Source organism: Artemia sp. Qi Xiang Cuo, chromosome 9 (assembly GCF_049724085.1).
Source record: "Artemia sp. Qi Xiang Cuo chromosome 9, ASM4972408v1, whole genome shotgun sequence".
Taxonomy (NCBI): Eukaryota; Metazoa; Arthropoda; class Branchiopoda; order Anostraca; family Artemiidae; genus Artemia; species Artemia sp. Qi Xiang Cuo.
In genome coordinates this window covers 57,783,825-57,809,517 of record NC_142802.1, presented here as the reverse complement: position 1 = coordinate 57,809,517, position 25,693 = coordinate 57,783,825, and the positions used below count along the sequence as shown (strand labels likewise).

At 33.6% G+C, this 25,693-nt stretch overlaps 1 protein-coding gene across 7 annotated transcripts in view; it reads right to left on the bottom strand.

The window, feature by feature from the left end:
* Nucleotides 1–25,693, bottom strand: part of LOC148948866 (uncharacterized) — a 289,113-nt gene that overhangs the window by 26,422 nt on the left and 236,998 nt on the right. For all 7 annotated transcript variants that reach the window (XM_089094766.1, XM_089094770.1, XM_089094772.1 and 4 more), the window contains 2 exons: nucleotides 15,685–15,771; nucleotides 7,691–7,855 (listed from right to left, as the gene is read on the bottom strand). In XM_089094766.1, the coding sequence (XP_088950892.1) occupies nucleotides 7,691–7,855; nucleotides 15,685–15,771 (252 nt within the window). The remainder of the gene's footprint in view (nucleotides 1–7,690; nucleotides 7,856–15,684; nucleotides 15,772–25,693) is intronic.

Genomic DNA, 25,693 nt, shown 5'->3' with positions numbered 1-25,693 from the left:
AAATTGAAAGTTCGAGCTCATTTTTTAATGCTCAAAAGAGATCCGAAGGCAGATAGCCCCTCCCCCTCCCACGCCTTCTTTTTCCAAACCCATCTGATGAAAATTTTGAGATAGACATTTTGTTAAAAAAAGTTCAAAGGTCGGATAAGAAAAACTCCGGCGTCAATACAACCCCCAGGTTCCGGGAGAAGGCATTCAGAATTATGCCCTGAGGTCCTGTATGGGTCTTAAGAAAGGGATGCTCGTACAAGCTACATAAAGGACTCATCTGATCGGAAATTGAAACTTGTGGTTTATTTTTAGGAGTCAAAAGATTTAAGAGCAATTAGCCCCCGTCCTTTTTTCCCCAAACCCATACGCTACAGTGTTGACACAGCCCCCCAGGGCCTGGGGGTAGACGTTGTAAGTTATGCCCTGAGGGCATATATGGTTGTTATGGAAGGGATGCTTGTATATACTTCATAGATTGCTCATTTGATTGGAAATTGAAAGTTGTAATTCACTTTTTAAGAGTCAAAAGCGATTGGAGGGCATCCAGCCTCCCCCAGACTCCATTTTTTTCCAGAGGTACTTCATATAGAAGGGGTCGTCGTATAAACAAAGGGGGCTCATTCGATTGGAAATCGAGAGCTCTAGTGCCCTTTTTAAGAGTTACAAGTGATCGGAGGGCAACTAACCCCCCCCCCAAGCCCTTTTCTCCCAAATACATCTGATAGAAAAATTTTAGGTAGCCATTTTGTTAAAAATAGTTCAAAGATCATCAAACAAAAACTACTTTACGTATGGTCATTTCGTTAAAAATAGTTCAAAGGTCAGATAAGAAAAAGTCCTATGTCGACACAACCCCCCCCCCCCATGGCCCGGGGCAGGCATTGTAAGTATTGCTCTAGGGGGATATATGGTTCTTATAGAGGGTATGCTCGTATAAACTTCGGAGAGGGCTCATGATTGGAAATTGTAAGTTCTCGTTCAATTTTTCAGAGTCAAAAGAGATCGGAGGGCAACAAGCCCCCCTCTCCACGCCCTATTTTCCTGAAATCCATCCGATAAGAGCTTTGAGAGAGCCATTTTTTTCAAAATAGTTCAAAGGTCAGATAACAAAAACTCCGGCGTCAAAACATCCCCCCAGGGCCCAAGGGCAGGCATTACACGCCCTATTTTCCTCAAACCCATCCTATAAGAACTTTGAGAGAGCCATTTTTTTCAAAATAGTTCAAAGGTCAGACAAAAAAACTTCGGTGTCGACGTATCCCCCCAGGGCCCAGGGGAAGGCATTGTAAGCTATGTCTTGGGGCCGTATGTGGTTCTTATGAAAGGGATGCTCGTATAAACTTCAGAGAGGGCTCATTTAAATGGAAATTAAAAGTTGTAGTTCATTTTCTCAGAGATAAAAAAGATCTGAGAGCAACTAACCCCTCCCGCCCTCTACGCCTTTTGGTTTTTCGGATGGATAAACCCATCCGATGAAAACTTGACGTGATCATTTTGCTAAAAATAGTTCAACTATCAGATATTAAAACTCCGGGGTCGATACAACCCCCCCAGGGCCCAGGGACAGGCATTGTAAGTTATTCTCTGGATATATATATGGTTCTTATAGAAGGGATGCTCGTATAAACTTCAGAGACGGCTCATTTGATTGAAAAAGAGAAAGTTCTAGTTCACTTTTTAAGAGTCAAAAGAGACCGAAGGCTAATTAGCCCCCCCTTTTCCCCCAAACCCATCCGATATAAATTTTGAGATAGCGATTTTGTTAAAAATAGTTCAAACATCGGATAATAAAAACTCCGAGGTTGACACAAACCCATTTTTTCACTTTGATATTATTACTTTGATACCAGTTTTGATATTTTGATGAACATTTGATTTAAAAAAAAGTTTGATTTTGAAGTAAGGAATTTTCAAAAACTTGAAACATATGCAATAAAAAACGAACAAAAATTAATTAAAAAACTTTCCGAAAAATTGGTTTTTCAAAGAAAAGTAAAGGCAATTTTAAACTTAAGCTCAGCAGATACAAATACCTGTTAAAATTCAAACTCAACACGACCAGAAACTACTATTAAAGAATTAAAGAAACCCAAAACGAACAGAAATTAAATAAATAATCATAGCAAAAAACATACAAAAGGAAAATTTTGTGGTCCAAAATCTCCTGAACATTAATGTTAACGAACATTAATGATAGGTATTTCTTACTACCGGTCGTGTATTTACGAATTTTAAGTGGAGAAATAAGCCATATTCATAGAAAGTATTTATGTAAAATTTATTTATTATTATATATTTATTGTATCTATATTTATTATTTCATATTAATATTTTTATTATATATTTATTATATATAATTATTATATAACATTTTTTACATTCCTACAAAATGTAGAAATCATATGAAGTTATGAAACGAATAGTAAAAGTTGTAAGCTGATATGCATTTACTTAATATAAATAATTATTTATTTATTTATTGTAAGATGGTACGTATTTGTTTATTTATAACAAAAAGGAAAAATATAGAGTGCAATCAAAACAAAGTAAAGAAAAAAAAACAACAATAAACGCCAGGCCTAAACATTAAAAATCGAAATTTTGTCATTTATGACCAGTTTGCTCGCTCGACATAAGAGTCTTAAGCTCATACAGCTTGGAACATAGATCTAAGAAACTACATTTTCTCAGGAGGTGTGATTTACCAGTCCATGGGGGACTCGCAGCAGAAACTTAGTATATCTAAAAAATTACCCTTCATTCTAAAACGATTAGATTTTTGTAACTAATCGGTAAAACGGCATTTAATAAAAATGTGTCGCGTGGCTATACTATCATAAAGCCTTGCAAGAAGGCAGTGGCGTAATTTCGTCAAAATCTTGGGAGGGGTTAATTTGGAGCGAATTTTCACAAATCAAATGAAAATGACAGTGAAAATTGGAAAATGAGCTATATTGTACCATAAAGATAAAGATGTACTAAAGAAAAGTGACCCGTTTCTGTGGATGCTTGAATTATGCAGGCTTATCTTTTGATAAACTTTTTGATGAAACTAAATTTCAGCTTGGGGAGGGGGCAAACCGGGGTATGGGGGGCAAACTGAAGTTTTGGAGGGGCAGTTGACCCCTGTCCTATAGCAAATTACGCCCCTGTATGAGTTGCTCTATTCAAATGGAATTGGGAATTTATGATCGTACCATAAAAACGACGGATCTTACTATCCATATTTCTAACATTAGTAACTTAGTTTTTACTTTTTCTTGCCTCTGGCAAGCTTTTTTTTAGATTTATATAGTACCAGCTCCTCCGACACTAGTTAACGGTGATAGATTCCAGTAGTAGATTCAAGTAGTGAGTTGATTCGTAACATAAACTTAAATTTGGCGTCGAGTGGAGTCGAGGTGAAGTTGACTCCACTTTTCAAGTGGAGTCGAGGTTGTCTTCTTCTTCTTTTTACTCCTGTTAAGGGAAACCAGATGTTCTGGCCTTGGGAAGGCATAGGGGTTTTGAGCCCAACTTATGTTAATTTCTGCTCGTTTTTACTCGGTTATTTATTGTAATTTCAGTTCGTTTTGGGTTTCATTTATTTATCGATGCTGATTTTTGGTAGTTTCATGCTTGGTAGATTATTTCATTTTAGTTTTGCTCATTTTTGTTAAATGAAGTTCTTTACTTCTAATTAAAAAACTTATTTTGTGGAAACAGTTTTTTTAGTTAATTTCTGTTCGTTTTATATTGACACAGTCTTTTCAGAGAAAAAGAAAATAATACTTTAAATCTTTTCGTTTTTTTAACGATTTATAGTTTGGCCTACTATTTGTATGCTGGAGAAAAATTTTCAGCAATTTTTAACAACATACACCCTCTTAAGAATCTGGACACAAATAGAAGTGCTTAATTTAGTTTCATACCTCGTCTAGTTGACCTGAAATAGAAAACTTGATACCATTCGCAAAAAAATCTGTTTACTTTCTTTGATAGCTTGGATACACTTACGATATTTTGATTTGACTAAATCTTAAGAGCAGAAGCAGCCCCAAAAGTTTGACCATAAAACCCTCAGTCATTCTTGGGATACTGCTGAGATGTCTAATTGGGAATTAGCATTAACACAGTGCATTTTGACTTAATCTTATGGCAACATTTAGTTTTTAAACATAAAGTCAAATGGGTGGGTGGGGGTGGGAGGGGGATTAGTTTTCCTCCAATCACTTTCGACTATTAAAAAGGACATCAACCCTTTCTATTTTCAATAGAATGAGCCCTTTTCGAAGTTCCTACGACAACTCCTTCGATACAAAGTGCCCTGGTCTAAACAACAACAACAACAAAAAAATAATACATTATACCCACATCGATCTTTACTATAAAAATATCAAGTCTTCCAATCCCTTTCGACTATTAAAAAGGGGCACTAAGCCTTTCGATTTCCAATCGAATGAGCCCTTTTTGAGTTTCTACGACAATACTTCCTATAAACACCTTATATGCCCCCAGGGTATAAATTACAACTCTTACCCTAAGGGCTGTGAGGATGGTTGTCATCCTGTAAGACCTAATTTCCAGAAATTTGAACTACGTTAAACAAAATGGCTATATCAAAATTTTGATTGGATGTGTCTGGGAAAATGGTGGGCGTGAGAGGGGCGTTAGGCTTTATCCGATCACTTTCAACTATTAAAAAAAGCACTAGCCCTTTCAATATCCAATCAAATGAGCCCTTTTGAAGTTTCTACGACAACGCTTTCAATAAAAACCTTATATTCCCCCAGGGTATAACTTACAACCTTCGCCCTGGGGACTGTGGGGGGTTTGTCATCCTCACAGACCTAATTTCCAGAACTTTCTACTACGTTGAACAAAATGGCTATCTAAAAATTTTGATTGGATGTGTTTGGGGGGAATGGTGGGCGTAAGTGAGGGGTTAGTTACCGTCCAATCACTTTCAACTATTAAAAAGGGCACTAAGAAGGGCCCTAAAAAAGGGTACTAAAAAGGGCCCTTCAATCACTTTCGACTATTAACAGGACAATAGCCCTTTCAATTTTTAATTGGATGAGCACTTTTGGATGTTTTTATAACATCCCTTTCAGTAAAAACCTTACATGCTCCCAAGGCATAACTTAAAACCCTTGCCCTGAGGGGTGTGGGGGGATGGGTTGTCATCCTTAAAGACCTAATTTCTAAAACTTTCAACTGCGTTGAATAAAATTGCTCTAAAAATTTTGATTGGATGTGTTTGGGGAAAAAGTGGGCGTGACAGGGGGGTTAGTTGCCCTCAAATCACTTTCGACTATTAAAAAGGCACTAGCCCTTTGAATTTCCAAATGAGCCCTTTTTCAATTTTCTATGGCAAACCTTTCAATAAAAAACCTTACGTGTCCCCAAGGCAAAGCCTTCAACTTTGGACCACAAAACTGTTCAAGGAGCGTCTTGCTCAAGGGTATAATTTCTAGAACTTTAAACTGTGTTAAACAAAACAACCATTTCAAAATTTTTAGTGGATGTGCTTTAGAAAATAGTGGGCGAAGAAGGGGTGTTAGTTGCTTTCCAATCACTTTCGACTATTAAAAAGGGCACTAGCCATTTCAATTTCCAATCGAAAGAGCTCTTTTTGAAGTTTCTACGACGACACGTTCAGTAAAATCTTATATACCCTCAGGGTGTAGCTTACATCCCTTGCCGTGAGGGCTGTGGGGGAGTTTCCTCCTCAAAAACATAATTTTTCTCTGGAAATCCACAACACTGAACAAAATGGCTATCTGAAAATTTTGATTGGATGTTTTTGAGGAGAAAGTAGGCGAGAGAGGGGGGCTAGTTGCCCTCAAATCACTGTCCACTTTTCAAAAGGGCACTAGACCTTTGAATTTCCAAACGAATGAACCCTTTTTCAAGTTTCTACGATACAGATTTCAATAAAAACTTATATGCCCCCAGGGAATAAATTATAACCCTTGCTCTGAAGACTGTGAGGGGAGTGTCTTGCTCAAAGGTATAATTTCCTGAACTTTAACTGCGTGGAAAAAATGGCTATTTCAAAATTTTGATTGGATGTGTTTGGGGAAATGGTGGGCGTGGAAGGGGTGTTAGTTGCCTTCCAATTACTTTCGACTATTAAAAAGGGCACAAGCTATTTCAATTTCTAATCGAATGAGCCCTTTTTGAAGTTTCTACGACAACACTTTATATAAAAACTTACAACTCTTGTCCTGTGGGCTGTGGGGGGGTTGTCATCCTCAGGGACATAATTCCTAGAATTTAAAACTGCGTTGAACAAAATTGCCATCTCAAAATTTTTATTCGATGTGTTTGGGGAAAAGGTGGGCGTGAGAGGGGGCTAGTTGCTCTCCAATCACTTTCAACTATTAAAAAGGGCACTAGCCCTTTGAATTTCCAATAGAATGAGCCTTTTTTGAAGTTTCTACGACAACGCCTTCTATAAAAACCTTATATGCCCCCAGGGCATAGCTTACAACCTTTGCTCCGAGGGTTGTGGGGGAGTGTCCTCCTCAAAAATATATTTGCTATCTGGAAATCAACTATGCTGAACAAAATGGCTATCTCAAAATTTTGATTGGATGTGTTTGGGGGAATGATGGGCGTGGGGGGGGGGCGCGTTGCCCTCCAATCACCTTCGACTATTAAAAGGGCACTAGCCCTTTGAATTTCCCATCGAATGATGTTTCTTGAAGTTTCTACGACAACGCCTTCTATAAAAACCTTATATACCCCCAGGGCATAACTTAAAACCCTTGCCCCGAGGGTTGTAGGGGAGTGTCCTCCTCAAAAAGATATTTTCTATCTGGAAATCAACTACGCTGAACCAAATGGCTATATCAAAATTTTGATTGGATGTGTTTGGGGGAATGATGGGCGTGGGGGGGGGGGCCATTTGCCCTCCAATCACATTAGGCGAATAAAAAGGGCACTAGCCATTTCAATTTCCAATCGAATGAGCCCGTTTTGAAGTTTCTACGACAATGCTTTCTATAAAAACCTTATATGCCCCCAGGGCATAACTTAAAACCCTTGCCCCGAGAGTGGTGGGGGAGTTTCCTCCTCAAAAAGATATTTTCAATCTGGAAATCAACTACGCTGAACAAAATGACTATCTCAAAATTTTGATTGGATGTATTTGGGGGAATGATGGGCGTGGGGGGGCTAGTTGTCATCCAATCACTTTCGACTATTAAAAACGGCACTAGCCACTACAATTTCCAATCGAATGAGCCCCTTTTGAAGTTTCTTAGACAATTCCTTCGATACGAAGTGTCCGGGCATGGAGAAAAAAAAAACAAAAAAAAAAACATTGTGCCCACATCGCTCTTTACTTAGGCAGCGCTAGCGCGCTGCCTATGATCTGGCGCAAAATTTTTTTGTCAGTATGACCCAGGGATAACTCATACTTTTTATCTTACTCTTGAGAATAAAAAGATTCTATAGAACATATCGCAAACATAAAAAATATTCTATAAACGTTTTATAATAAAATATTCTATAAACTAATAGAAATCTATATACTAAAAATAATATAAAAAGATACTATAAATCACATAAAAAACATGTCGTTATTTTTTCTCTAAATCTTTGTAGGTCTTTTTTAGTTATTTTTTTCAGCTGGTATTTGGGTTAAATACAAATTCAAATCTTAGTAACATAACTAAAATTATTTTAAATGCAATAACATAGATATACTAACCTCTTCCGATTCAAAGATATGGCAGACCATTCTCGGCGTTTTACTTATCCTTGGGCCATCTTCTCCTTCAACTGGTGGAGTTCTTCTCCGGGCCATCAAAACAACTAAATCTCCTATGTCAGCAATATAGGATATTGTTCGCAAAGCGTGATCCATCATAATCTCCTGAAAGAGAAAGGCATCATCTGTTATAGAATTATTAATAAAGTGTGAGCACAAAAAGGTGTGAAAACGGCTAAGGAAAAGAGAGAGGATCAGAAATCCCTTTGAATAAGATTCAATTATATACAAGAAACACACAGTCAAATTTATAGACGGGGACACAACAGATAGATAAGCTATTAAAGAAGACTTCTTTAATACTAATACAAAAAAAGAAAAATAGATAAATATATTTGGAGGAAGAAAGGGGCTAAAGTGGCTACCTCTAATGTATAACAACAAAATACTAATATGAAAAAGAAAATATAATAAATTGACATCAAGGGCAAATCCACCTTTTGGTAGGTGTCTGTTACTCTATGCATAAAACAAATTATTCTGATATTTAAATACACCAACATAGTAGGACAAACTAAGAAGACCGAAGGTAGAAGGTAGGGCACTAACCCTTTTAATTTCCAATCGAATGAGCTGTCCTCCTCATAAAGATATTTTCTATCTGGAAATCAACTACGCTGAACAAAATGGCTATCTCAAAATTTTGATTGGATGTATTTGGGGGAATGATGGGCGTGGGGGGGGGGGGCTAGTTGTCCTCCAATCACTACCTTCTGAACAAGTCAGAAGGTAGAGCATTTGCATTTTGGGATCACGAGCTCAAGCTCAGAGTTGTTTTTATTCGAATAAATACCTTCTTGGGTAAAAACTGTGTCTATGGAATAAAAAATTGATAGTAGACTATTTTAGACGTGTGGATGGAGAGGGGATCTTTTTTCTTTTGTAAATAAATATTTACATAGCTATAGTCTCGGTAAGTCTATCCTGTTTTGTAAGTTTATCTTACAAATCATATTTGTAAGATAAATCATATCTATATTAATATCTATAGATATATATATATATATATATATATATATATATATATATATATATATATATATATATATATATATATATATATATATATCATATATATATATATATATATATATATATATATATATATATATATATATATATATATATATATATGTATATAAATTAATATAGTAAATATATATAAATATTTATAGATAGTAAATATAAATATTTATATATATATATATATATATATATATATATATATATATATATATATATATATATATATATATATATATATATATATATATATATATATATATATATATATATATATATATATATATATATATATATATATATATATATATATATATATATATATATATATATATATATATATATATATATATTATATATATATATATATATATATATATATATATGTATATAAATTAATATAGTAAATATATATAAATATTTATAGATAAATCCTATCTATCTTATAAGTCTTATTTGTAAGCCTATGATTGGTAAGTCTATCCTGTTTTGTCTCAATACAAGAGGATCAAATTGAGACTTTCGGATAAAATTTTGCTTAGGGGGAGGAGTGAGACAACTTCAAATTTTGCCTTGGGAGGAGGGCAAACTATTTTTTTCTGATCATCATAAAGAGTAGGCCTATGCGTAAAGTTATTTTTTTTATCCTTTTTATTCCTGTTGTCCAACAGGTCTTCATAACGGCTGGTCTGAGAAACTAGGTCTGTTGGATTCACAGTGCATTCGAGTTGGCAATCTTTTGGTCTTCAAGATACAACTCATAAGGGCAGTTTTGTCTCAAGCTCCGGAATATGTGATTCAAACAAGCTTAAAGTCTAAATTTATAAACAAAAATTCGTAAAATTATCACGCCCTATTTGTCGGAATCATATTTGAAAGTTACTGTTGCTTTTCCCTTTGTTTAAAATTGAAAAACCTTTGCATATTTAAAAAAAAGTTTAGTTGTGTAGAAAAGTTTTATAGGAAAGTTTTAAATCTAGAAAACTTTTTATTCTGGACTTAAATATTTAATAATATTCCTTCTAGGGCTCGAAATCTTCGCAAATAAACACAAAAACTAGCAAAATAAAAGCAAGAAATTCCTAAAGATATAATTTCAAATTTCAATTGTTTCGATTTGAATCAGTTTTAGATTTTCCCGTAGGAAGGGGGTGGTTGGTCTGAATACTAGAATGATGTGTGTTTTAAAACCTTATTTTTCTCAGGTTTCCAACGGGTTGGGACCTATCCAGCGTTGTCACCTGTAGCACGAAAGTGCTATTTTAGCACTATTTTTTTTTTCGTAGCACGTGCTCAGGGTTGCTAAAATAGAGCTAAAATAGCACGAAAGTTCTATTTTAGCTTTACTATAGTCAATTTTTTGACTATACCACCGAAAATCGCTGTGTAGCACGCACATTTGGGCGATTCTAGCGCTGTAGGAACTGACCGTGTTGTCAACCCTGAGCCTGTCAGAGGGGGCTGGGGGGACAAAGGGGGTACTTGCCTCGGGCACAGGAACTTTAGGGGCGCAAAATTACAAATAATTAATCTAATGGTTATAGTGATTTTGTAATTTTAGAAATTTATTTTTTATTAAAATGAATAGAGCGCACAGTTGGTACAATTTTGTTAATAAATGCAAGTTTTGTTAAAATTTGGCTTTAAATTATTGGCAGACAGAGGGGGGGGGCTAGTCAGGATTTTGCTCCGGGTACAAGAGAGGCTAGAACCGCCACTGGAGCCTATTGCGTTCATGTTGGGCGGTCCTAAGTTAAATAAGTTAGTTTTAAACTTTACAAACAAACATTATTCTAGCATTATTATTGGTTTACCTTTTTTTAGCTTACACCTGAGAATGCCTGTAAGTGCCCATGCCAGAATACCAGCACTAAGTAGGATTCTTCTCCTCCCCCAAGACTGGTGCACAAGACCCCCATCCAAGAATAACTTTCAAAAAATGGTGGCAAAAAAAGAACTGTTACGAAAACACTTTCTGGAAAGATAGTCAGACGCATCGCTAAAACTTTGGTGTTTGTACCTTAATGTACCAAACTGACAGAGAAATGAAATATGATTGTTAGAATCGGTAGAGTGGAAAATTACAAACTTACTCAATAATATATATCTTAAAAATGAGGAGAAATTAGGAATCATTTTCTACTAAAAAAAAGACCGCCATATGCAGCTAAGCAGCTTTTGGTAATAGCTGGTAATTAAACAAAAAAAATTTAACGAAACTAAACGAAAAACGAACGGTAATTAACGGTAATTAAAACGAAAAACGAATTGTTTTTTTTCTTTGGTAATTAAACGAAAAAAAGTGAATGAAAAATCAGCAAAAAATAAGCTAAAACATTTTGCACAAAACGCTTAAGAAGGTGTATATTTCTTGTGAAGGCACAGCTGTCTTAGGGCATAGACAGACTGTCAATGTTTCAAAAAATTTTACAGACATTGTCAAATTTCAGGGATCACTCTTACTTATTTATTATCGCGTTGCAACATGGCAACACTGACAAAAATGTGATACAACCCTAAACACTTCATAATTTTGAAATAACAAATAGAATATTTTAGAAAATTGCAGTTTTCAAGTATGTATAGACCTAAAAGGGCCCAGTGGGGTAGAAGGGGTTTTATCTTGGCGAGCTTGGTATTTTAAGGGAACTGAAACTTTTCTTATCATTAAACTACAATCTATGCGTGTGATATAAATCATATGTGTGTTCTAAACTCAGCGCGGCCCCACTTTCTGGACAGATAGTATGATTATAACCCCTAAAATATTGTCTGTGTGCACCTTAAGGATCTGAAACTAACCTAATCAACAACGAGTTATTTTAAAAAGAAAAAATTTAGATAAAAAGAAAAATTAAAAACATGAGGATAAACAGCGCTTGTATTCATCAAAATGTTCTAATAAAACACCCCCTGAACAACTACAAAACCGATTGTTCCTTTGCTTATTCATCATTCAAGAGCTTCCTATCAAAGGGACCTGTTTGATGTCTTTTCTATTAAAAAGTAGGTTGTGACAATGACTGAAAAGAAAGAGACAATAGATCAATATCTCATCAACAAAAGGAAGGCATTAGAAAATGAAGAAAGTTTAGAACATAGGGGAAATAAGGAATATATTAAAAGCGGCGTAAAAAAAAGAATAAATAAATATCAAGGAGGCACACTTGTGCCTCTACAAAGAGGCGACCCACCACAATGTTAAGCGATTTCAGGTCCTAGAGGTCGCAGAGAGACGGCGGTAATCGCATTTTGTAGCCCAAGCTCAAACTAAGAAACTTGCAAAATTTCATCCTCCTCCGACTTTATCTTCATGGGGTAAACTGGGCCGGAAGTTTGGACCCTCCCACCACAGCCCCCCGTTAACGTTGTCCGATTGGGCTGAAATTTAGAGGTTAAGCTTTCCTAGGGCCCGGGAGCTTATCCTCGAAATTTCAGCTCAATCCGATCACTCATTCCCTGTTTTCAAAAAACCAAATATAGCCACTTAAAATTCATCATCATCATTTCTTTTTTTTTCTTAGCCACGCCTACAGGCCACAGTTGGCAACGGATCCGGTTGAATGAGGACTCATTCGAAGCAGAATTTGACCTGTTAGGGCCTTTTGATATTTTCAGACCGAAAAAAGTATCCCCCGAATTTATATTTACGAAAAACCTTAGTTTTTTTCAAATAATACACATAAACAGGTTAGACATGCTTTGTTATGAAAATATCGGCGCTTAAATTTTAATAACAAAGAATGTATAACCTTTTTTTGTTTATTTTTTTAAAAAAAACTACGTTTTCTAAAGAGTTAAAGAGGCTGAGTTACAAGGTCAACCCTTAAAACGTATAGGGATTAGGAGGCACAGTTGGGGGGGCTGTTAAAGAGGCTGAGTCACAAGTTCGAACCTTAAAACGTACAGGGATTAGGAGGCACCCTGTACGACGTGATTTGAGTATTCAGGAATTAAAAGCCTTAACACAAGAATGTTCAAGAGCGGGGGTTTGGGGGCGGCAGCCCCCAACTTTAACTCCTGACACGATCAGCTAACAGTTAGTCAAGCAATAATAAGTAATAAACTGTACAAAAACGTGCAGAAATTATTTGAAAAAAACTACGTTTTCTAAAGAGTTAAAGAGGCTGAGTTACAAGGTCGAACCTTAAAACGTACAGGGATTAGGAGGCACAGTTGGGGGGCCGCCGCCCCCAAACCCCCGCTTTCGCAGCCTTTAAATAAAAAAAAAAATTTAAACTGAAAGTAAGGAGCGACATTAAATCTTAAAACGAACAGAAATTATTCCGTATATGAAAGAGGCTGTGCCCTCCTCAACGCCTCGCTCTTTACGCTAAAGTTTGACTTTCTCACAACTCTTTTTTAAACAATAAAAACTTTAGCGTAAAGAGCGAGGCGTTGAGGAGGGCACAGCCTCTTTCATATACGGAATAATTTCTGTTCGTTTTAAGATTTAATGTCGCTCCTTACTTTCAGTTTAAATTTTTTATTTTTATTTAAAGGCTGCGAAAGCGGGGGTTGGGGGCGGCAGCCCCCAACTGTGGCTCCTAATCCTTGTATATTTTAAGGTTTGATTTTGTAACTCAGCTTCTTTAACTCTTTAGGAAATGTAGTTTTTTTCAAATAATTACAATTAAGCCCCTAAAAGTGATATGCAACCAAGAAGTGAGAAACGAAAATAAGACGGAGTGAAAATATCTCAATTTAGTATGTTATAACTAAAAAGGGTAGCTATTATAAACTTATATTACACTTTTTTTGAATATACAAACTAAATATCTATCGATAAGAATTATTTACAAAACAAAACAAAAGATGGAGCAAAAACAAAAGGAGAAAGAACATAAAACTTCCACTTATTTATATCAATATTCTAATAAAAAAATTACCAAACAACTATAATAGCCAATTCTTTCTTGGCTTGTTTATCACTAATGAGTTTTTTTTTTTTTTTATCCAGGGAATATGCTTGACGTCTTTTCGCTAATAAAAAAAGGTATAAAAACAGAAACGAAAAGACGAAAAACGTTGATCATGCAAATGTTGCAATAAAAACAATAATCAAACAACAATAAAAAGAAACACAAGTCTTCTATTTTTTGCTTTTGTACTTTGTACTTTCTGTGTACTTTGTACTTGCTTTTGTACTTTCTTTTTCTTTGCTTTTGTACTTTGTACTTTCTGTGTACTTTTTACTTGCTTTTGTATTTTCTTTTTCTTCATCCAAGAATTTCCTATTCATGGGAAGAACCTGAAGTCTGTTTGATCAGAAAGTAATTTATTAACATGAAGATATAAAACATAAAAGAAAGTCTTGAAAAATAAAAAGGGATTCAAAGCTATTGAAAGTAAAAATAAAAAAGGACATAAAAGATTTAAAAAAAAGGTGGAAAGTGAGGTATTCAAAACAAATGACAATTAAAAGGATATTCTGTTAAAGAATAGAACCTGATATAATAATGTGAAACGTCTCATTTTTATGGTCTCATTTTTATACTGGTGTAATAATTAGTGGGTCATCGAACCTTTGGAATTTGAGCAAACTTTATTATGATTTGAAAAGTTAATGACATACATAATTAGAAAAATATTTAGTTTTACGCTAATGGATGACATTTGCTTTCAACAGGACACGGCAACTTTTCATACAGCCAACAAAACCAACAATAAAAATAGAACAATATTATTTCTTATGCGTGGTCTTTAGTAAAATGCTAGTTTTACATAATCCTAGAAATATAGGCAAATATTAACTTCGCTCCTTACTTTCATCACAAAAATCTAATTTTTAAATAATTAGTAATTTCTTAGATCACACTTTTTTTTACATATATACTAAAAATGGAATGAAATTTATATAAAAAAAACGTGAGAACTTTTGATTAATACAACAATTTTTTTTCATCTCGATTAAGTACTCCTGGACGGTGAATATAACAGCCATGTCATTAATATCCTTTACTGTCTTCTCCCCTAAAGAATAAATATACCATCTTAGGGCCTAGAAGAAAGATTCCAATCTATTGTGATTCTCCAGAAATATATTTTCTAAAACATAGGGGAATACCATCAGGTGATTTATTTGCGTTAGTTTTTGGCATATGTTGCAGCAGCTGTGAGGCAATATTGGCATATATTGCGCTCCTTACTTTCATCACAAAAATCTAATTTTTAAATAATTAGTAATTTCTTAGATCACACTTTTTACACATATACTTAAAATGCCCAATTTTAAAAAATACTGCATATGTGCCAGTCCCTTTGATTGGTTAAGGATATCTCTTCAAAGAACACGGAAAAGTAGTTTCTTCAAAAGACTTTTTTTTATCTTAGACATTCCCCCACTAAAAAACACCCCCTGTTGTCACTCCAGAAGAGAAGGACCTGTTTGAGTCTATATTTTAGAATTACAGAACTAACATTTTGATGGTGGTGGGTATAAACCCTAAACTAACCCACTCTTGAACATACCTGGTTGGATCTTCTATTTATCATACTTAAAATAAACCAGTGTTGCTAGATGTTGCAACAGCAAGCATCTGTTTACTTGTTTATTTGCAGCCAGCAAGTAAACAAGTAATATTGATAGATTTTTTTGGCATATGTTGCAGCAGCTGCGAGGCAATATTTTTTTGCTTTAAGCTTCGTCCTTTACTTCAATCACAAAAATTTTGTATTTTAAACATTAATAATTTCTCTGCAAACATCCTATCGTTTCAACTTAAAATGGGATAACAATATATAATGTCGGAGATAAATTTCAATTGAGAAAACGATTTGTTTTCGTATCACTTAAATTATCCTTGAGGGTCCGAATAACACCAATATCATTAATATCCTTTACTGTCTCTTCCTACAGACTAAATATGCCAACTTAGGGTTTAACCGAAAGATCGAATTCATTCTATTACCTTGAGTTCCGTATTTAATACCATAATCTTCTCAGTAGAAATAAATAAGTCCACTTCTGTAGTAGGTTGTGGCTCACCATCTGGGGCCTGAAATTAATTCGAAAAATAAGCTAATTTATAAGCAATGAGTTCCAGAAAATCTTTTCAGTATCTAGAAAACGGAGGAACAAAAAAAAGTAATTTGAGTTTGCTGAAAGATCAAATTAAACTAAGACTGATACAGCATCTGCTATCCCAAATATAAATAAAAATGTGCAATCAATTAGAAGCAGGAGTCTCATGAAAAAGTTTGTCTTACATCGGTTAAAAAATAAAGTTTCAACAGCCGTACCTGACAGTTCATTCTTTATATATTGAAATTAAGAAAGTACAAAGCAAGCAATCTATTTGAGAAAAATATTTTTGCGCTGCGATAACAAAGCAATGTATCCTTTTTACTAAGCAGAGCTGATATCTGGAGAATATTTTTAAAAGCTATATTTGAACATTTTTCTAAATTTTTAAAGAAATTACCCGACATGAACGCGGCGGGTACCTGCTAAATGTGACAGAAATGCTTGAAAATGATTAGGTTTGTCCAAAAATTGTCAGTAAGCCCTTATTTGTATTATGCATGTTATTTTTGTCACGCATGCCTTCCACGGATCTGATAAAGGATTTATTCAGTACTCACGGAATCTTGCTGAGGATAAATTTTGCAAGGTTAAAATTTTCCAAAATCGAAAAAGGTAAATAAATTATACGACAACCCTAAAAAAACGAAGGAGAAATTATAAAAAAAATTAAATCTTTACCATTTTGACAGGCCCGGGCCCTCCTCTATGTGTTCGTCTCAAGGTCTAACAAAGAACTGAATATTTAGAAATGCTTCTACAAATAACATTTTTAATTACATTCAATGTTTCAGAGAAAGATCTCTAGATTTTAATTTGACGTGAAGCTATAGAACACCTAATATATTTAAACATATTATAGTTTTCACAAAACGATGCACATATACTAAAACAGAGAGTTTTAACCAAAAGAATAATCAGGAAAATTACGAAGACCTTTTGAGCATCCGAATAATCGATACTAAACAGTAAATTCTCTCATTAAACAAGGTGAAAGACACCAAAACCAAATGGTTATTTGAGCCTGATTATCATTTCCCTACATTGGCAGTCACAGCAGGGAAGATTATCATTATGTAAAATAAGGCAAAACCGCAAGAAACAAGAGCATTTCCCTATTCCAACGCTTGTTTAATGATGGGTAAAATGTAACAGGAAAGGTTCATATCAGGGGAACATTTACGACCTTTGTTAATAAAACCCCATTAACAAAAGGAAGATTACAGGACGTAATAGCTCTGAGGAAGGGTACCGTTTAAATTGTGGGTATTTAAAACAATCAATCTCCAGATGTTTACAACAAGTTTTCAACTTACATCATAAATCACTTTTAAAAATTCTTTGATTTGTTTTCTTTTTATATAAGATTTTTTTTTTTTAAGAAATCGGATGCTAAATTTGGGCAAGTAATTTTGTAACATGTTTTTTAAAAAAAAGTGCCAAAACTTTCGGATAAAGGCCTGAATTTAGTGATTCTAATTGGGTCCCTGTTCATGAGAATTCTAAGAAGGATAATCAAGCGGATATATTCCAAATTCACAACCACAAAATACACAATTTACTCAGACACAATTAAAGATAAATAACCGATAATAAATCAACCAATAATCCCTGCTTTTGAGACTTTTTTACTTATGTAGTAGACACCGTCATGATCATAGCACGAAGTGAAAATAATCTAACTCGTGAGCTTAGGAGCACCGCCCAGGCACCTTCTGTAATTGGCCATTATGGTTCTGACGATGTAATATACTATAAAAATATATGAAAAATCCTTCAGTATTTCTGTTTTCAATTCACGGGTAAAGAATCTTATTTTATTTCGGATGTGAATTTGGTGAGTAGCCCGCTCCGGGTCGCCATTGTATTTAAGGTACCACTCACATTTTATCACAGTTTATAGAATTAGCAGTATGATCATTCCCTATCTCACCCATTATAAAAACCCGGACCCGAGGTGCGAGTGCTCCAGAGAACGTTTTTGCAGATATAAACATAAGCGGCATTAGATCTTTTCACGGGTAGACAAGTCAGATTTCTCTTGGACGCGAAACTTACAGTTATAATAGAAATAATCGGAAATAAGTGGAAACCCGCTATTACGAATAATGCACTTTGTAACCCTCTTGGACGCGAAACTTAAAGTAATAATAGAAATAATCGGAAATAAGTGGAAACCCGCTATTACGAATAATGCATTTTGTAACCATTTCTCATTGATTGACGGAAACAGACTAACCCGCTAATGCAGAAATAAGTGGGAGGAGCTTTTTGTTCGCACCGAGAATGAAGACCAGAAATGATCTGCGATAAACTTACTGGATAATTCTATAAACTGTGCATTTTATCCACTCATATAAGGTACATTTACCACTCACAGTTCTCAGGATTCAATTGCTGTTTTTTTCTTTCGTTAATTGAATTACTAGCGTTTGAGTAGTTTGGTATGGGTAGGTTGAGTAAATGGAATCAATTATCCCTAATTTTCCTCTCAAGCTTTACTGCCTTCCTCGGCAGGTGAAATGTGATAGTATTTGTTTCATTAATAAATATATCTCTCTCTAAATGACAAGTCGATTCATTTTTGAGAATTTTATTACAAATTAAAAAAAGAGAAGGAGAAAAGAATAGCATCTTTCATAATCCATCAATTTAGAAAAAAATATCAGCACTGTTTTTTGATTCTTCAAAAATATCAGCACTGTTCTTCGATTCTTGGTTGCATACTTTGCACAAAGGCATTAATGAAAAATACTGAACTAGCATTTTAAGTCTGAATTTGTTGACTCCATTAGGAATCTGTATAATTGGCTTCTTTTTTGTAGCGCAACTACAATCTCCTTTTCTGTAAGCACAACCACTATTTTTTATATTTCTAACTCTCTTTTCCTCCTGTATTACTAAATTTTTAGTCAATTTTGGCAACTACTTTCTAGCACTTCTCTACATAGAATGAACTATCAGTATGTTAGCAAAATTCGTGGCATGATTAGCAGCTTAATGAGATGTGGCAATTCTTGGCAATTAAGTACTACTTGACTAAAACAATAAGAATTCCAAATAGGGATAGGTCCTTTTATTAGACAGTGAAACGAAAATATAAAACAGACTCTAAATATTTCGATGTTTAGAGTCTTTGTTTTATATTTTCGTTTCACTGTCTAATAAAAGGACCTATCCCTATTTGGAATTCTTATTGTTTTCGTCATAGAAAAGGCAGTGTGGTCATGGAGAATAATAGTAAGTACTACTTGGCTGTACAAGTGGTTAGCCCTTGAAACAGGTGCCCTTTCTTTCTAGATAGAATATACTTTACACATAGGCCTAAAAGAAAGAAGATCGCATCAATAATATCGACACATCAATAATACACACCTTCTTTCGAGGTGATCCTTGAAGGAAGTAAATTTTTAGTCATTTTTGGCAACTAATTTCTAGTACTTCTCTACATAGAATTAACTATCAGTGTGTAGGCAAAAGTCGTGGTATGATTAGCAGCTTAATGAGATGTGGTCATTGTTGGCTGTACGAGTGGTTAGCCCTTGAAACAGGTGTCTTTTCTTTCTAGATAGAATATGCTTTATACATAGGCCAAAAAGAAAGAGGATCGCGACACATCAATAATACACACCTCCCTTCAAGGTCACCCTTGGATAACTCTTCAGGGTTGTGACAATATTTTCAACTGCAAAAGTTCTGAACCTGAAGGAGGGGCGTCATCCTCCGCTACACCTCTATCAAAGGAATCACAGGAGCATAAAAATCTCCTAGTTCAGTTGATCTGGTATTATTTTATTACTTTTTAAATTTCTTGGGTACCAGAAATAGCAAATTGCAACCTTGAATTTAGATCTAAAAAGAGGTTCGATCCAGGTACCGAAGACGTGAAAATTCACTTTCTCTTCCTTAAGTATTACCCATCTATCCTTTTTTTACAGGGACAAATCGAATCATTTCTAAAACTTGTTCTTGTCGATTTAAAGTTGTTAACAACTGTCTTGTCACTGAAAAATTGACATTTTTGACTTACACAAAATCAAATGAATTGAGTTTTTGCCTCAGTGAAAGATAAGGCTGTTAAAGGCAGACGTTTCCAAAGATTAATATTTAAGAAACTTTGCTTCATGGGGATTTTGAAAATAGAGGAAAAAGGGAGAAAGTTCATTTAGAAGCCCCTTGGAAATATTAAGGGGTCTTTTGATAACGTTACCACGGTTACCAGTACGAATCATTTCGCAAACTGTTTATTTTATTTTTTTTGACAATCTAAGTATTTGTCTGTTGTGTTGCCATTCTACCCTTCGGGAACCCTCTACCGAGAAATATTCAACACTGTAAATAATATTATCTAGGTCATCCCCTTAACTGTAATTGTTCTTTTTAAAAAGTTGGATAGTTCAATTTTTTCACTTCAATACATTTGATTAGAAAATTATATAACACATAACATTAATCCAAGTGGATGTCCAAAGCCAGACACGAAAGCGCTTGATACTTGGCAACCACATATATAACAAACACTTATCAAACAAAACTTTTAACAAACGAACAAAACAAACAAAAAAGGAAATAAAACAACCAAATTATGACAAATCTCTATTTTTTAAAATAAAAACAGATATTTAAAAAAAAATAATAATAATAATAATAATAATAATCAAAAAAAAAAGAAAAGAAGAGGGAAAAACATCTATGGATAAAGACCCAATAGAAAGTTATTCATTAAACTCTTAAATAAACCAAGGTGCTCCGCCACCCAACTGCTCTCTGGAATATAATTTCAAACCTTAAAAATATAATTTAGAAGAAGTTTTAATAATTAGACTAAAGGACCTCTGGATACAAAGAAAAAAGTTCACGATCAAAATTTACGTATAAGTGTGTGTCAAAAATAGAACCAACAACAAAATGGATGAACTAAGAATTAATCATAGCTGGCTAATGTTAAAGGACCTTTTTATAGATGCACTTGCATAGAAATTTTGTTTCAGAGGTCATCTGAAAAATAAATGAAGGCACAAGATTCAAGAAATGACACACACAAAATATGAAAATTATATTTATATAATTCTATACATATGGAATATGGAATATATATATATATAATTACTTGGACTTCTATACGTATGGAATTAGAGGTGATCGTTAAAATTACGACATTACGAAAGGTTCACCTCCCCAACATACGTTCCTGTTTTAACGTGCACTTAATTATAATTATTCATTTTCTTATAAAATTGGAGAGGAAAGGACTAAATTACAAAAGATTGATAATCTAATGCGCCTCAAAAATTATACTTTAATTACTAAAATAAATTTTGCTCAATTTGAAAGACTTTCATTCTTCAAATTAATTAATACATCTTGCAAAATCATCTCTAGTGAATTAGGAGATCTTAAAATTTACAGCACTGTTTAGAAATATGCAATATTTAGTCACTGGAGGAGCCTCTTTCCAGCACCTCCTCAATTAATATTACTAGTTTTCTGAAAAAGGCTGATAACCTATCTGCCTCTAAAATTACACTTTCATTGTATATTTTTTTTTTTTTTTTTTTGCCCAACCGCAAAAACGTCCATTCTCCATATTGATTAGTACATTCCAAAATAATCCAGAGTAAATTGGGGAAAGCATAGAATTTACAGCACTGATTAGAAATATTTACCATTTAACCAAAGATCGAACCTCTTTTTAACGTCTGCTCAATTAACATTATTTATTTTACTAAGAAACTGGTTAGAAAAACGATTAATTTGAAAAGGTTAAATTCCCAATGAGCTTCCAAAATAAAACTTTAATAATTCAATTTTAGCTCAATTTAAAAGATGTTCATTCTCTAGATTGATCAACACACATTCCAAAATAATGCCTAATAAATTGGAGAAAAACGTATATAATTAGTTCTTATTGGAAATATTCAACTTTTAGCCAATGGAGGAAACTTTCTAATATTTCCTTAATTGATATTATTTATTTTCTAAAATGGTTGGGGAAAGGTTTAATTCTAAGAGGTTGATAACCTAATGAGTCTCTAAAATAACACTTTAATAATTCTATTTTTTAGCTCAATTTAAAAGACGTTCATTCTCTAGATCAAGGATGGCCAAAACGCGGGCCGCATCTGATCCACTGTAAACATTTTTGCGGCCCGCGAGATTCATCACACTTTTATATTCTGGACCCTCATGATACGCGCAATCTTGGAACATTACTGATTCGATGTTTCATTCTTTCACTATCGATGTATATAGCCCAAGTATTATATTATTATGCTGCATAGCTCAAGTATTATCAATGTATCATGTTATGCAAGTAGAGTTATAAAAACAGTGAATTACATTCGATCACATGCACTTGCGTATTGACAATTTAAGGATTTTCTAAAAGAAAATTAGATTCTATGTACTTCAGTCGAGTCAGATGGATAAGTCATGGAAGATGTTTACAGCGATTTTATCAGTTACGAGAAGAAATTGATTTGTTTGTGAATGACAAACAAAGGCCCTTGCCAGAATTAAGAAATGACAAGTGGTTATTGGATTTATGCTTTTTAGTGGATATTGTCAACAAACTCCATGAATTAACTATATCATTGCAAGGAAAAGATAACCTTACAGTCGATACATTTAATCACATCAGAGAATTTCAGAAAAAATTGTTGTTATTTGAATTACTATGGAAAATTAATAATGCTCACCACTTTCCATTGTTGAAAGAATTTAAGAAATCAAAACGTAACAATTATATCTTAACATTTACGTCATAAAAGAAAAATTATTCGATTACAGAAATTAGGCACAGAAAGTTGTCAGCGCTTTTGGTTCAACTCACACCTGCGAATCGTTTTTTTTCTAAATTAATTAAAAAAAATTCCACAAAATAAGTTTGCCAAAGAAAAGTAAAGAACTCCATTAAACAAAAATGAGCAAAAATAAAATCAAATAATCTACCAAAAAACAAAAAAAATTTTTTAAAAACGAAAAACGGGTTTTAATTTTCTAAAAAGCATTGAACAACAAAACAATTAATTATGCACAAAAGCTCCGAATATTTCGGCCCCACATCCGGGAGCCTTTCTCAACGGAAAAAAAAAAAAAAATAAATAAAAAAAAAAAAAAAACAAAATATATTAAATTAAAAAAAAAAAAAATAAAAAAATAAATATAAAAAAAATGAAAAAAGAAATCAAAAAGTAAATAAAAAATAAAAAAAATCACAAATTAATTAAAAACTTACATGCACTGAATGTCTTTCAACTGGCCTCCTCTCAGTATATAAATGGAAATATATTAAATAAACACTTCCATGTAGGCTACTGAATGTCTATATTGATTCTACTCGCCTCCTCCCAGTATATAAATTGAAATATATTAATTAAACACTTCCATGCACTGAATGTCTTTCAACTGGCCTCCTCTCAGTATATAAATTGAAATATATTAAATAAACACTTCCATGTACTGAATGTCTATATTGATTCTACTTGTCTCCACCCAGTATATAAATTGAAATATATTAATTAAACACTTCCATGCACTGAATGTCTTTCAACTGGCCTCCTCTCAGTATATAAATGGAAATATATTAAATAAACACTTCCATGTACTGAATGTCTATATTGATTCTACTCGCCTCCTCCCAGTATATAAATATACTGGAAGGAGGAATATATGTAAATATACTGGAAGGAGGAATATACCAGTATATAACAATTTATATACTGGGAGGAGGCGAGTAGAATCAATATAGACATTCAGTACATGGAAGTGATTAATTAATATATTTCAATTTATATTCTGGGAGGAGGCGAGTATAATCAATATAGACATTCAGTACATGGAAGTGTTTATTTAATATATTTCCATTTATATACTGAGAGGAGGCCAGTTGAAAGACATTCAGTGCATGGAAGTGTTTAATTAATATATTTCAATTTATATACTGGGAGGAGGCGAGTAGAATCAATATAGACATTCAGTAGCCTACATGGAAGTGTTTATTTAATATATTTCCATTTATATACTGAGAGGAGGCCAGTTGAAAGACATTCAGTGCATGGAAGTGTTTAATTAATATGTGAGTTTTGTTCTTATTTATTTATATTTTTCTTTCGTTTTTGCTTTCTGTTCTCTTTATGTGTTTAGTATGTTTTATTGTAATGTAATTTAAGTTGTTTTTTTTTGCTTTATTTATTTATTTTTTTTTCCGTTGAGAAAGGCTCCCGGATGTCGGGCCGAAATATTCGGAGCTTTTGTGCATAATTAATTGTTTTGTAGTTCACTGCTTTTTAGAAAATTAAAACCCGTTTTTCGTGTTTAAAAATTTTTTTTTGTTTTTAATGGAAAAGCAGTGTGGTCTAAGAAATTATATACAAATAATCTACCAACCGTAAAACTACCAAAAATCAGCATCAATAAATAAATGTAACCCAAAACGAGCAGAAACTACAATAAATAACCGAGTCAAACTCAAAACGAGCAGAAATTAACATAAGTTGGGCTCAAAACCCCTATGCCTTCCCAAGGCCAGAACAAAACTTGCAACTTTACTGAAAAAATATAAATGTTATTACTTTTATAACTTTAATCAATCAAATAATATTAACATTTTGATTACTAGATATCAGTATATGTATAATAAACTGACAATGCACATTCATTTGTATTTTTTCAGTAAAGTGAAAATTACGTTCTGGCCTTGGGAAGGCATAGGGGCTTTGATCCCAACATATGTTAATTTTTGCTCGTTTTGAGTTTGACTCGGTTATTTATTGTAATTTCTGTTCTTTTTGGGTTTCATTTATTTATCGATGCTGTTTTGTGTTAGTTTCACGCTTGGTAGATTATTTGCTTTTATTTTTGCTCATTATTTGTTTAATGCAGTTCTTTACTTTTCTTTGGCAAACTTATTTTGTGTAAACAGTTTTTTAATCAATTTCTGTTCGTTTTATATTGACATAATCTTTTCAGGGGAAAAGAAAATAATACTTTAAATCTTTTCGTTTTATAGTTTGGCCTGCTATTTATATGCTAGAGAAAAATTTTCAGCAATTTTCAACAACATACACCCTTTTAAAAATCTGGACACAAATAGTAGTTTTTAATTTAGTTTCATACCTCCTCTAGTTGACCTGAAATGGAAAACTTGATACCAGTTGCAAAAAATCTGTTTACTTTCTTTGATAGCTAGAAATACACTTACGCTATTTTGATTTGGTTAAATTTAAAGAGCAGAAGTAGCCCCGAAAGTTTGAATATAATACCCTCAGGCATTCTTGGGATACTGCTGAGATGCCTTATTTGGAATTAGCATTAACACAGTGCATTTTGGTTTAATCTTAAGGCAACATTTAGTTTTTAAACATAATGGGCAAAGTGGAAGTTGGGGGTGGGAGGGGGATTAGTTGCCCTCCAATCACTTTCGACTATTAAAAAGGACAACAGCCGTTTCTATTTTGAATCGAATGAGCCCTTTTTGAAGTTCCTATGACAACTCCTTCGATACGAAGTGCCCTGGTCTAAACAACAACAACAAAAACAAAAAATAATACATTATACCCAGATCGATCTTTACTATAAAAATGCCAAGCCTTCCAATCACTTTCGACTATTAAAACGCGCACTAGGCCTTTCGATTTCCAATCGAATGAGCCCCTTTTGAGTTTCTACGACAACGCTTTCTATGGACACCTTGTATGCCCCCTGGGCATAAATTGCACCCCTCACCCTAAGGGCTGTTAGGGTGGTTGTCATCCTCTAAGACCTAATTTACAAAACTTTCAAATATTTTAAACAAAACGGTTATCTCAAAATTTTGATTGGATGTGTTTGGGGAAATGGTGGGAGTGAGAGGGGCGTTAGTCGCTCTTCAATCACTTTTAGATATTAAAAATGGC